General features: G+C 35.7%; 1 protein-coding gene across 1 annotated transcript in view; it reads left to right on the top strand.

Annotated features, from left to right (window-relative positions):
- TMEM131 (transmembrane protein 131) overlaps positions 1–13,355 on the top strand; it is a 91,456-nt gene that overhangs the window by 59,183 nt on the left and 18,918 nt on the right. Inside the window, exons 20-29 of the mRNA XM_071746245.1 lie at positions 4,071–4,223; positions 4,372–4,447; positions 4,547–4,664; positions 6,143–6,281; positions 6,382–6,491; positions 6,920–6,986; positions 7,948–8,099; positions 8,760–8,902; positions 9,995–10,181; positions 11,278–11,463. Of these exons, the coding sequence (XP_071602346.1) occupies positions 4,071–4,223; positions 4,372–4,447; positions 4,547–4,664; positions 6,143–6,281; positions 6,382–6,491; positions 6,920–6,986; positions 7,948–8,099; positions 8,760–8,902; positions 9,995–10,181; positions 11,278–11,463 (1,331 nt within the window). The remainder of the gene's footprint in view (positions 1–4,070; positions 4,224–4,371; positions 4,448–4,546; positions 4,665–6,142; positions 6,282–6,381; positions 6,492–6,919; positions 6,987–7,947; positions 8,100–8,759; positions 8,903–9,994; positions 10,182–11,277; positions 11,464–13,355) is intronic.

The raw sequence follows: 13,355 nt of genomic DNA, 5'->3' as shown, positions 1-13,355 counted from the left end.
GCTACTAAACCACTAATTCAGTTTGTTACTAGTTTTGGTGGGTTTCCCCCCCCAGCACACGTCCCAGAAAGAAATTATCCTTACGTGGAATCATAGAATGGTTTGGGTTGAAAGGGGCCTTTCCAGGTCATCTAGTCCAACTCCCCTGCATAGGCTGGAACATCTTCAACTAGATCAGGTTGCTCAGAGTCCCATCCCATCTGACCTTGGATGTTTCCAGGGTTGGCACTTCTTCCACCTCTCTGGGCAACCTCTTCCAGTCTTTCACCACCCTTACTGTAAAACATTTTCTCCTAATAAGTAGTTTAAATCTACCCTCTTTCAGTTTAAAGCCATTACCACTTATTCTGTCACTATAGACTCTGCTAAAAATTAGTCCTCCTCTTTTATAAACCCATTTTAATTGTTGAAAGAGTTCAATAAGGTCTCCTCAGAGCCTTCTCCAGACTGAACAACCCCAACTCTCTCAGCCTTTTCCTCATAGGAGAGATGTTCTACCCCTATGATAATTTTTGTGGCCCTCCTCTGGACGCACTCTAGCAAGTTCATGTCTGTCTTGTGCTGAGGATTCCAGAGCCTCACACAAGCACTCCAGGTGCAGTCTCACAAGAGCATAGTAGAGGGGAAGAATCACTTCCCTTGACCTTCTGGTCACATCTCCTCTATCGCCTGCTTGAATGGGATCTTGGAATACTGATATGATCCCAAATGAGATTGCAGCTTCATTCTAATGCAGCTGTGGTTACCTGGTGGTTACTAATTTATGTGCATTAACACCAAGAGTAAGAGAGATGAAATTGCACAAGTACATTTTTCAAATTCCTGAAGTGTAGTACCCAAAGCAAAAAGACTGCTAATAAATTGACAGTTCAGCATAGGAAGTCCTTAATCTCTGGGGAAGTGTTACTGTATAGTTTACACACTGAAAATTGGTCTTCTTGAGGGTACATGGTGGAGTGCATGAACAGGAAAGCAAAGAAGCTGTGTGGGTTGCCAGCTCTCTGCAAAAGTGTGTAATTTGTTGTTATAACTTTGTGGTCAGTGGGGAATGTACTGTGAAGGAAAACTACGAGTAAAAAGTAGGAAATAGAGGTGGCAGTTTTCTGAAAGGATAAAATTCATTCCATGCACATTGGTGGAAATATTTTGTTTCCTTGTCCGTCCTGCACAGTCTCAATCTATTGTAGAACACTGCCTATTCTCACCTTCTCTTCTGATAGTCCCGTAGTATCTTCTGCTTATCTGCAGTTTGTGTACTTTTAAATAGTAATTTTTCACTGGCCCTTTAACTTATGTCTAGTAGATAAGTGATAATTCTTTGAAAAAGTAGTGCAATAACTCTCAGTGGAAGAAGATAGGTCTAAAGTCACTAGGACTTCAGTAAATCATTGCTGCATTTGCCCAGCTATCCATTCCATCTCTGTTCTGATGTTGTCCTTCACAAATTGTTCTAAAGTCTTCTGCTGCTCTTGAGGTCAAGCAGCCATGCTTAGAGTAGCAGAGATCATTTTTTTATTTATTTATTGTTAGGATCTGTGTTTTTCTCTTTGACTATATGGCATCACCATGTTATGGATATTTATTACTGTGGCTACTGTATCTTCCCTGCTGTCATTCTTCCTTATCCCCAGACTGCTGTGGTTTTTATTTGCTCATGGTTTCTTCTAGAAAGATTTTCAGATTCAAGGAACCTTTGGGCTCATGCATTTTGTTTGGGAATGTAGATTCAGACACAGTTATCACCTTTGACAAGATACTAGTCTGTTCTCTGTGTTCAGACCTGAGCTTTTCAGAGCAGTCAGCTTCACTTACTGCCTCTGTTAGTTGATCACTTAGTTCTTTTGGCATTTGAGAACACTAACAGCAGACTTTCTTTTTTTTCTTGGGTTTATTTCAAGCTAAACTTGTCATCTCTGAATTAATGACTCTCTTGTTTCTAGTTATTCTGTAATGCCTCAGTTACTTGTGGAAATAAACCTGGAATAGCATCAGTTCTTTTTGTTTCAGTATTTGGTAGAGAAATTTGACAACTATAACAGCCAGGAATAACTAAGTGCTACAATTTTTGTAACAATTGCTTTTCAACTTATACCTAGGCTGTAATTCTTCTGCAGCTGCCCCTTTTCCAGTGCTGTCTGTAGAATACCAGAAATAAGACTGAGGTGCAAATACACTAAGATTATAAAAAAAATTGTCAGCAGTGGGCCATCAGTGTATGTAGTCCTTGTACAGATTAGTGTCCTTATGTAAACAGATCTTAGCTGACTTCTATTGACTTCTATTTCATGGTGGCACATTTAGCTCATGGTGCCATCTCTGTTAATGGTCCCCTTTGAGGACCTGTATATTAAATAACATTGCTTTGTTTTTCTTATTACTGATGGATAGCTATCTTCCTATATCTGTAGTTTCATGTCTAAGTGCTGTGTAAGGGTTTTAGTAGAATACTGTTCATTTGTTCTAGAGTTTAACAAACATTTACCTTGGCCAACTGATGGCAGTTTGTTGTTCATAGCATTCCATAGATGAAGCTCTGACATACTTCCTTTTCAGTTTAACAGGATTATACTGTTCAGAGATTTATTTTTGTAGTTTTTCCTCTAAAGTTACTACTACTGGGATTTTTATAGTATCTAACTATTTTGCAGGCTTAAAATTTGGCTGTGGCCTCAGGAAAGTGTATCTTTCCACTTCAAGTCTGTACTTCCAGTCATGTTCATTAGAAGACAGTCCTGGGTATTTAAATTTGCTTGTATTAATTTATTTAATAAAAATCTAAAATTTTGTCATGGGTTGCAAGTTGCAGTTTTTTACCTGTTTTGTTTTTTTTATTTACTCTCTACTTGTCAGAATTGGGTTTTGAGATAAGGTGAAAAAAATGGCCACGGAATCACTGACTCACAAATGAGACAGGGGAGAGCTTAAGCAATGTAAATATTCTGATAGTGACAATTAAACGACGTGTTCTGTGCTTAAAAGGTAGAATAATGTTTGACTTGGAAGAGGAGGCAGGGTGTAAAGGTTTGGGGAAAAAAGCTTGCCCTGTTTGTTTGGGTTTTACTGTAAGTTTGGTGCCTGGTGTTTTTAATTTCACTGGGAGTGGAAAGGAAAGTTTTAGCTATGTTTTTAAATGCCCTCTGTAACCAGTAGTATTCATAATCTGCAGCATTACTGTTCCTTTCAGGTTATTTCTAATTACTAGAAAACTATGTACTAGATCTCTTTAAAGAAACTTTGTTTCCTTTTGTAAGAGCAGGCTCAAAAAAAGTGAAGTCTTCTCTTGTCCTTCCTCCTCTGGCACTTTTTAAACATGATTTGATTAAGCAGAACTGTTGTCCTAGCTCTCCAAGATAATTAAGGTGGACTTAATTTTGAAAGAGGTGAACTGTGCATCCTGGCCTGGGTCAGAAATGGTGTAGGCAGCTGGAGAAGAGAAGTGATCGTGCCCCTGTACATGTCAGTGGTGAGGCTGCACCTCAAGGACTCTGTTTAATTTTGGGTCTCGTGCTACAATAAGGACATGGAGTCCTAGAACATGTCCAGAGAAGAGCAACCAAGCTGGTGAAAAATCTTTAGCTGAGGTAACTGGGGTTGTTTAGTTTGAAAAAGAGGAGGCTTGTGGGAGACTTTTGCTCTCTGCAGCTACCTGAAAGGAGGCTGTAACAAGGAGGGTGTTGGTCTCTTCTCACTAGTAGCTCACAATAGGACAAGGGGACGTGGTTCAGGGGTTGGTTCAGGTTAGATGGTAGGAAAAAGCTTTACAGAAAGGGTTATCAAATACTGGAACAGGCTGCCCAGGAACATAGTGGATTCATGATCCCTGAATGTGTTTAAAACTCATATAGATACAGCGCTTAGGGACATGGCTTAGCAATGAGCTGGTAACTCTAGGTTACTAGAGTTAGGTTAAAGGTTGCACTGGAGGATCTTATAGGTCTTTTCAAACCTGAACTATTCTGTGATTCTATGATTTTAGTTCTACTGTAGTCTTTGTCAGCCTCCATAAATAAATACATGTGCTAGGGAAAATTCCTCACCTGTGAAGCTTTTTCATCCTTTCTTTTCTTTAGGGGAAAGTAGTTCACCAGAGCCTGAACATTATGAACTCCTTTTCTCAGAAAGTGAAAATACAACACATACGCTCCCTGTCAGAAGATGTAAGGTTTTATTATAAAAGGCTAAGAAGTAATAAAGAAGATTTAGAGCCAGGAAAAAAATCAAAGGTTTGTTTATTACTTTTTTCTACAAGCTTACAAGTTCTCTCTTATATATAGTGTATATTAAATTTGCGTGGTCACCAGAAATCTTTCTTTGGTCATTATATTTACTGTGCTGTGTCATATTTGATCTGCTCTTTTACCTCTTTTGCAGATAGCAAATATATATTTTGATCCTGGTTTACAGTGTGGAGATCACTGCTATGTAGGATTGCCTTTTCTATCTAAATGTAAGTAACTTTCAACTTTATAATGAAAGTCTTAGAAAAAAGTTCTCTTTAAGCAATTGTTTTCCATGAAAAATTAAAAAACCATGTTATTTCTTAAAGCGGAACCTAAAGTTCAGTACAGCATAGCAATGCAAGAAGATGCCTGGGATTCTGACTGGGATTTGCATGAGAACTTATTCAAAGAATGGACAGAAATAAGAGACAACTCAAGCCATAGGTAAGGATTTTATCCCTGTTACTTTCTCAGGTGTTGTATCACTGGATAATTCTGTGTTATGTGTGCTTGTGTAAAATACAAGTTCTCTTAAATGTTGCAGTGCTCTTTTAGAGGGGGCCAAGAAGGGAGTTACTTGACCTTCTCTGCAAAACCTTTAATTAGAACATTTTAAAAGTTAAAAAAACAGTTATTTCCTTAAATGAAACACACAGCACTTGGAAGTTACTGTTCACTGGAATATATTGCAGCTACTGAAAAGATGGCAACAACAAGGTGCTATCTGCTCTGCAAAAGTTTCCAAAAATAGCTTGTACTGATTGTGCAGTATCCATCATTCTGTTTTAAAGTAGTAACCTCAGTGTCCCTCCAAAATGTCATTAAGATCTTCTATTCTGGAATTACTGCATTTCAGTAGTTACCAAATTGTCTCATTTTTCCTTGAGTTTTTCTAAATAGAAGAAATATTAATGATTGCTGTTTAATATGTAGAAAGAGTAAAGCTCTGTAGGCTGCTTTATACACTCTGAACATCTGCCTTCTCACAAATAAAATGATTTCATCTCCAAGAAGCGTAAGTTAGCATTAGCATGAAGTGTATGCTTCTTTTGTGCTGATAGCATCCAGACTACCATTTCAAACAAGTTGTGCATATTTTTTGAGGAACAAAATGATTGAAAGCAGCTAAACAGAGTAACAAAGCATACTTCATTTATAACTTCTTAATGTTATAATGCTGTTATGTTAATAACGCCTAAAAATTGAATCTAAACAGAATCCTCTATTTAGTCACCTTTGAGAATTCTCAAGTAACCTTTGAGAATGTCCTATTGCCTACAGTAAGAGGACAGTAAAGGAAAATTCCATTTAAAAGCTACTTCTGAATAACCAGACATTCTAACTAGAATGTACAGTGCTATAATATACATATGAACTTTTTAGCAGGGGCTGTTGTGATAGGAAGATATAATATGTTTAACTAAAAAAGGTTAGATTTAAGATGGATACAAGGAAGAAATTTTTTATAGTAAAGGTAGTGAAACACTAGCAGGTTGTCAAGAGAGATGACAGAAGCCTCATCCTTGGACACATTCACAGGCAGGTTGAATGGGGCTCTGAGCAACCTGATCTAGTTGATAGATGTCTCTCCTCTTATGGGAAGGTTGGACAAAGTGGATGTTTAAAGGTGTCTTCCAACCCAAACCATTCTATGAATCTATGATATATAGTCCACAGCAGAACTTGGAATGGATAGGTGTTGGCAACAACAATTAAATAGTGAAAATGTTTACAATCTTTGTGTGGCTTTGCTTGAGGTTTTTATGGGCAGTACATATGGGCAGCGTTCAAGGAATTTTTTAGTTGCCTATACCAAACAATGTACCTAAAAAGCATTGTTTTTAGGGTGCTTTAAAGGAGTCAGTTTTTTCCAGGTGTTTTCAATCTTACTCCCATAAAGTAAGTTTTATAACTTTTTCCAGACTGAATGCTGTATTTGAAGTAGACACAGATCTTCAGAAGGATGTCCAGTTGAAAATTACAGCAGAAATGGCCTGGCCTTCCATACTTAGTTCACCACGCCATCTCAGCTTCCCTCTTACCAATACAAACAGCTCATCAGTAAGTTATTTTGTTGATAGCCATTAAAAATACAAAATTATACTGCTTCTAATTACATTAACCCCATCATAAACTTCACAAAAATTTTGTTTCTGAATAGGAAGAAGAAATCTTTCTAGAAAATCCAGCTGATGTTCCTGTGTATGTTCAGTTCCTTCCTGTAGCTCTGTATTCTAATCCATCCACCTTTGCTGATAAAATGCTAGAACGGTAAGTATTGTTTTAGAGTATTTAGGACATTCTTACCCTGCAGCAAAATGCATTTTACAAAACATGAATGCAGTACTTGGCAGCTGTGTTGGTAGTTACAGTTTTGGCCATTTCTAGAATTCGAATCATTAACCCATTTGAGAACTGAATCTAGGCTGATTGCTATGCTATTGAATGCACATCTGTTCTTTTTTTTCTGTTTGTTTTTTTGTTTTGTTTTGTTTTTTTTCCCTGAGCTAAAATAGTGTTTACATTTCTTCCTTAACTTGAACTATAAGTGAGGAAAATAAGAAAAATCAAATGAGCCTATCAGCTGAATATTGTTTGAGTCCTACCATCTGTTATTGATTTGTGCTAAAATCCTTAAGTGCAAGTATGTCATTACCTTTCCTGACGTGGGGGAAAAAAAAATTGCATGTTTCTTTCAGGTTTAATTTGAGCAAGCCAATTAATTTCAATCTGAGGACTCTAGAGTTCCAGGTCTTCAGAAATTGTGTAAGTATTTCAATATGTTCTTTATATTTTTTAATTTAGCTATTTTAATGTTATAATAAGAGTTTATGTGTGTCTTCAAGTTTAGGTATTAATTTGTGTGAAAAATGTGATGCTTCTATTGGATGATTTCAGGGCATTAGGAAAAGTAGTATTTCTTCAAATATAATTAGAATGTCACATTTACCATATGCTTCTGTTATAATAGGATTGTGGAAGTTACAGGAAATCTGCATTTATTCATTCTGTTGCTGAAAGGATTATTTTCTTTAGTGGTTAGAAGTTCTAAAATCAGTGAAGTTTTGAGTATTCCATTGCTTAGTTCTTTATTTTAAATAATTGGAGTTTTGTGGACAATTTTTAAGTACATGCTTTTTCATATACTGCATTGCACATCTTGAACATTTTTTTTTCCCATCCAAAAATATATGCCTTTTCTCCATGCCTTTGTAGTTAGTTTTAGGTAAGCAGTTCGGTGATTGCACAGGATCTAAAGAAAAATGTATCAAAATACTTTTTTTCAATAGTTTTTCTATTTTAAGTTTTATTTTTCCTGTTTTTCCTTTATTTAAGAATAGCAATATTCTAAAAATATTTTAACAACGGAATATTCCAAAGGCAGAAAATGTTACATAATGGTTTAATGCTGATTTAGTGTTTAAAATATGAATTATAATATATACATTAAAAAACCTTCTAAACTTTCTTTTACTACATCTTTATGAATCCACATTTGTATAGCCTAGTTCAGTTTTGTCTTGCTGTGTTGTTCTGCTTAGTAAACACAGATGGTTAGCTAAAAAATAGGGAAATTCTTAGTCTCAAGACTTTCTGGTTAAAAAAAAAAGTATCCTTCATTGGGTAGCTACACTTCTTTATGACCAATTTTCTAGCTGAAAAAATATAATTTCTGTCAAATAAACATAAAAAGTTCCTATTTTTCATACTTTCCCCACTCCTAAAGGTCCAGCCACTACAGAACACTCTGGGACTTACAAAGGGCCTCGCTCGTCATGCAGTTTTAAGCCTAATATTAAAACCTGGTGAGAGGAAGTCTGTCAAAGTCAGGTTCACACCGGTTCTTAATAAGACTGTTTCATCATTAATTGTTATCAGGTATGATAGATATTTCTGACATGAGTTTTTCTGATGTTTGTATTTATATATGAGATCATACTTGTGATCAGCTGTCAATAAGAAACTGTTGCTGCTTTTACAAGAATGATTGTAGCATCATACATGTCTGGTGAAAGATTTAATTTAAATGTAATTTTTATACCTTTTACAGCAGTTAAACTGTATTCAGTACATACTTTCTAATACAAGTATGTAATCCACTGTTATTCTTGAAGACTTGAGTTCTTAAATACATGTTACGTTACCTTGAAAGCAGGGACTCAGGTATTACTGCCATTTGTAATATTAAGCTGCAATAGTAGTTCAGTCTTCCTACTAAAAAATTCTGAATAACTATTTCACTTGAGTATTAGGTGTGATAGATTAATATAATGTCAAAATATAAAATTTTAACTAGTACCTCCCTGGGGTTTAATTCATCTGCTATGTTGTAATTTCTTATATTTTTGTCTTGTATGCTTGAGACACATTTCCCCCTCCCCTCTATTTACTTCCATATTGTGGACAATTATTTGTGAAATCATGTATATTTCTGACCTCCAGGTCTGGGATATAACTTCATAGTTTGTTGAGAAGCTTGCAGGAGCAATAGACTGCATAATCTTTTTGTGAATGTTTCCACTTTTTCTTTATGCACAGAAATAATTTGACTGTAATAGATGCCATAATGGTACAAGGACAAGGAACGACTGAGAGCTTGAAGGTTGCAGGCAAACCTCCTGGTCCAGGAAGTTCTTTACGCTTTAAAATCACAGAAGCATTATTAAAAGACTGTTCAGAAAGTGAGTACTATGTGAGCTACTATGCTGAACAGAAATTTCATTTTATATATACAACCTGAAATGTGTGGAAATATTTTTTCCCCTGTTCTTGTGCCTCAGAAATTCCATTAAATATATTCAAGTTGTTTCTTCATCCAGGCAGAAAATCAAATAGTTTAGCTTCTTCATTTTAATGTGAAAATCAGGAAACATTGAATGAAAGCCCTTCATCTACTAAAATTAAATAGGAGGTGGATATCCTGGTACATTCACTAGGATAATACCTAATGCCTCATTTAAGTCAAATTGCATCACAGATGCAACTTTCTGGTTTTGTTTCCTCCCCAAACACACACACACTTCAGAATCAGTATGCTCACAGCCAACATGGAAAAAAGATAGAGTATGTTCCTCAATGGGAAATAAATTCCAGGCACATGGTACACTGGGGTCAAAATTTTTCTGTTCTATGGCTTCCTTCTGAAAGGGAAGCTAGGAGTAGCTGTATTACCAAAGAAACTGGTAAAAAGGGCTTAGTTTTATCTGGTATTAAAATCTACTTTACTATGTAGCTGATTTCCAGACATATTTGTAAGGTGCCATCTTAATTCTTGTTTGAGATTATTCTGTTTTTTTGAGGGATGAGAAAGAGAACTTCAATGAAAGCTCTTACATATTGTGGTTTAGGGATATTTTTGCTTGTAAGATAAGTCACATATTTTTATTGTTAAGAAACTCACATAAAAGTTTTAGTTCACCTTATGCTGTGACTTCTCACAGAATACCACAGCACTAAGCAGTACATCAAAGAACATACAACTTACATAATTTTTTTGTGAGGCAGCAGAGCTATCAGAAGTTTGGGGGCTTGTTTTTTTCCCTATAGAGCTATAGAGGGCTGTGGAATTGTACAAGTGCCCTCCCTTGACAGCGGTGAGGATCTGCATGCAGAGATCTCTTTCTGCAGGTTACATGGAGATTTCCATGGGCCTCACTGGTCCCTTTTGCTGCAGTAATACTGACACAACTCTCCTCTACTGTAGAATATGAAAATAGTGAACAGATATCCTCTGTTTAGCACAACACTAATTGCTTTCTGTTGTTTGTTTCTAGAAATGAAATACAGAGAACCGAATTTCACACTGAGAAGAACATTTAAAGTGGAAAATACAGGGCAACTGCAGATTAATGTGAAAACTATGGAAATAAGTGGCTATACATGTGAAGGATATGGATTTAAAGTAGTTAACTGTCATGAGTTTGCACTAAGTGCCAATGCCTCTAAAGATATTGTCATATTGTGAGTGGTTTTTCTTACATTTAAATGGAGAGTTACATTAGGAATGTGTGTATTAATATACCTAATACTGTTTAAGAAGAAAACTCTTGGTTAAATTCTGAGGTTTTTTTACTTAAGCTTTGAGTAGGTTGGGTGGTTGTTTTGGCTTTTTTTTAATAAAACAAAACATTAAATCTTTTTCTCCTTGCAAACACAATTTTAAAATTACTTCAAGTTTTCATGACTGACTTAATAATTTAATTACTATCCAGTACATTTAACTTACTGAATTGAAATAGTGTTATTATCTGGGGGTTTTATACATATACATATTACATATATACATATTATATATAATATATATGCATATACATATTATATTTATTTTATTCATTTGGGTCGTGAATGCACATAAGGTGTAGGTTTACATATGTTTTTGGTGCATGGCATGAATATTCTGTCTGTTGCTTTATTGAAATGATTGTTTAATGCTGGCAATTTTTATTGTAAAAGATAGCTTCACCCAAAAACTTCTCTATAATGCTGCTTGGGTTTAGATTTAACTATTCAGAACATGGCACCTAAAAAGTTTAGATATTTCTGTTCTGTAAGAGGATGTATGAGATAATCCTTCAGCAGGATTTCTTCAGCAGTCTTAGCTTGTGATGAGAGAGGAACATAGTGGTGATGTTTTTGAAAAGGCATGCGATTTTGGCTTATAGGTGAAGTGTTTAAAAACTTTATAAATCACATAATGGTCAGTACCATTGCTTACTTACAGCTAGTATTAATTTATTACTGCATTCATAGCTTTCTCTTAACAGATTTGGTATTTTCAGTTATTATAATGTATCTTCATATGGTGTCAGATGTGTTAAGCTGTGTGTATGAACTTAGCACACCCTGAGGTATTTGAAAGTTATTCATAAGTATTTCTAAGCTAGTTATGTGTGTGATTGTTATTCATACTACCAGGACTATTTGCTATAAATGCTTGATTGGGATGCCAGTCATGGCAGTAATTGATGGAGCTTGTGGTGTTTTGATTTCTTTTAAATTTATGAATAATATAAATTACCTCAAACTTTCTTACTAATGTGCTTTGCTTTGTTTTCAGGTTTACACCTGATTTCACTGCTTCTAGAGTCATACGTGAATTAAAATTCATCACTGAGGGAGGCTCTGAGTTCATATTTATCTTGAATGCATCCCTTCCATATCACATGTTAGCAACGTGTGCAGAGGCTCTACCCAGGCCCAACTGGGAGTTGGCACTGTACATAATCATCTCAGGAATAATGAGGTAGTGTGTATGTGTTTGTTCTTACTGGTATACGTGCATGAGCTGCCACTCCTTGAATACAGGTCTGTGTATTCAGGACATGCTGTAATTTCTGTAAAATAGAGCAGGGAGATGGAAGAGAACAAATCCATAAATGCTCCCGTGGATTGAGTGTGAACAGTTTCAGGCTGAGGAGTACTGACTTGCTGCTCAGACAGAGGACAAAATAATAACCTTCCTTGGGCTTATTTCTTTAAGTGAGATTCATATTCCTGTTAGCCTTGGTAATGTGTAGTGTTTTGATAAATAATTAAGCCAAATTTGAGTCAAATTAGCTATTAAAACTCCACTAACCATTAATTCCCATAGATATTTAAGCATCCTTGTGGAGTACTGAGCTTTAAAGAGAGATGAGACAGTCCGTAACTGTAATAAGCTTAGAAGATGCCTTGGATGAATTTAACTTCTCTGTCACTTGCATGTGACAGACAACTGAATAAGGGGATGTCTGAGAACCCAAAGGGGCATTATTTGCAACACTGCATACTTGGAGGTTTCTTAGTAGCATATTAATGCACTTTTTGCTTCAGCAAGCTGAGGTTTGTTAGCTGTGAGTGGTTGAAAATTTTCAACTGTGTTTCCTAGCCTAACCTCTACCTATCTTTGTTTATTTGAAATCTGAGGTTATAAACAGCATGTCTCTGCTCACCATTTGGATGTGAGACACTTACCATCACTGCTTTTATCCAGGGAAATTTATCAGTATAAAGTATTTTAGCAGAGAAATTTATCAGTATAAATTGTTACTTATCAGTAACAACAAATGCTGGTTTGCTTTTTCATCAGTGTTAAGCTTATATCTTAGTGAGTTGGATTGCTGCTGTAGATGACTATGAGGAAAAAGATGTGATAATGTGTTGTTCCTGCATTTTTTTTTCCATAGTAAGATACTGGCTCTTCCATTTTGCTGTGCTGTGTTACATGCTTGATTAGGCTGTCTTTTCTTCCAGAGATTGTTTAAAAGAAATATGTAAAGTTACAGCCTGCTTAATTTTCTTTCTTTTTTGACTCTTCAGCACCTTCCTTTTAGGAAACTGCATTTTCTGAAGTGGCAGGAAAGCTTGTTAGTTAGGAAGTCTTGTTTTCAAACTAACACTCCATTACTTAGGGAAGTGCTAAGTAATTCCTTAAATGGTTTTCTCCTGTGTATTTGCTAGTAATTTATAAGGTTACTTTCTCTTTAGAACCAATAATGCTTGTCAGCTTGCAAGTATAATTTGTGTGAATAATGTATGTATTCTATTTGTTAATTAGATTTACAAAAGAATACTAATCCTTTCCCACACTGTTCTTTTTCTACAAGTCTCCTTCTTAGTAGCAAACTTAATGTAACCATTTCATAATATTCCAAGGATCCTCTGCAGAAGCAGCCTCTAACTTGTAGGATGCCATCACACAGATTCTTGCTAGTTGCAACTATAGCAATACTCCCCTGTTGTTGCAAAGCTGTCCTTAATTGGCAGGGGTTAACAACTCTAGGAGTTTGTCAAGTTCATGTTTTAAATTTGATATGGTGGTGTTTATTGTTGCCTTCCCTAAATCACTATTGGTTTTCATCATTACCATTTTGTGGATCCAAGTTTTGAAGTCCGACTTGTTAGGATATGTGCAAACATGACAAATGAGCTTCTCCAGTTTGTGAAGACTTTATCAACCAGGTATATGTGTGCTCCATTATAAAACCACAGGGGAAAGAGGGACGAAGCAAGATCATACTTGGATGTCTAGATCATGTTGCTCCCCACTGTGTGGTGTTCCTCATGCTAATTTGTTTTGTAATTTAAATGGCAACTTAGGTTAGGTTTGTGTTTTGTTTTCCAATAATTTTTTTAAAAAGCAAAAAAATCCCAAAT

This window comes from Heliangelus exortis, chromosome 1 (genome assembly GCF_036169615.1).
Source record: "Heliangelus exortis chromosome 1, bHelExo1.hap1, whole genome shotgun sequence".
Taxonomy (NCBI): Eukaryota; Metazoa; Chordata; class Aves; order Apodiformes; family Trochilidae; genus Heliangelus; species Heliangelus exortis.
The sequence above is the reverse complement of the archived record's forward strand: the minus strand, read 5'-3'. Positions and strand labels throughout refer to the sequence as shown.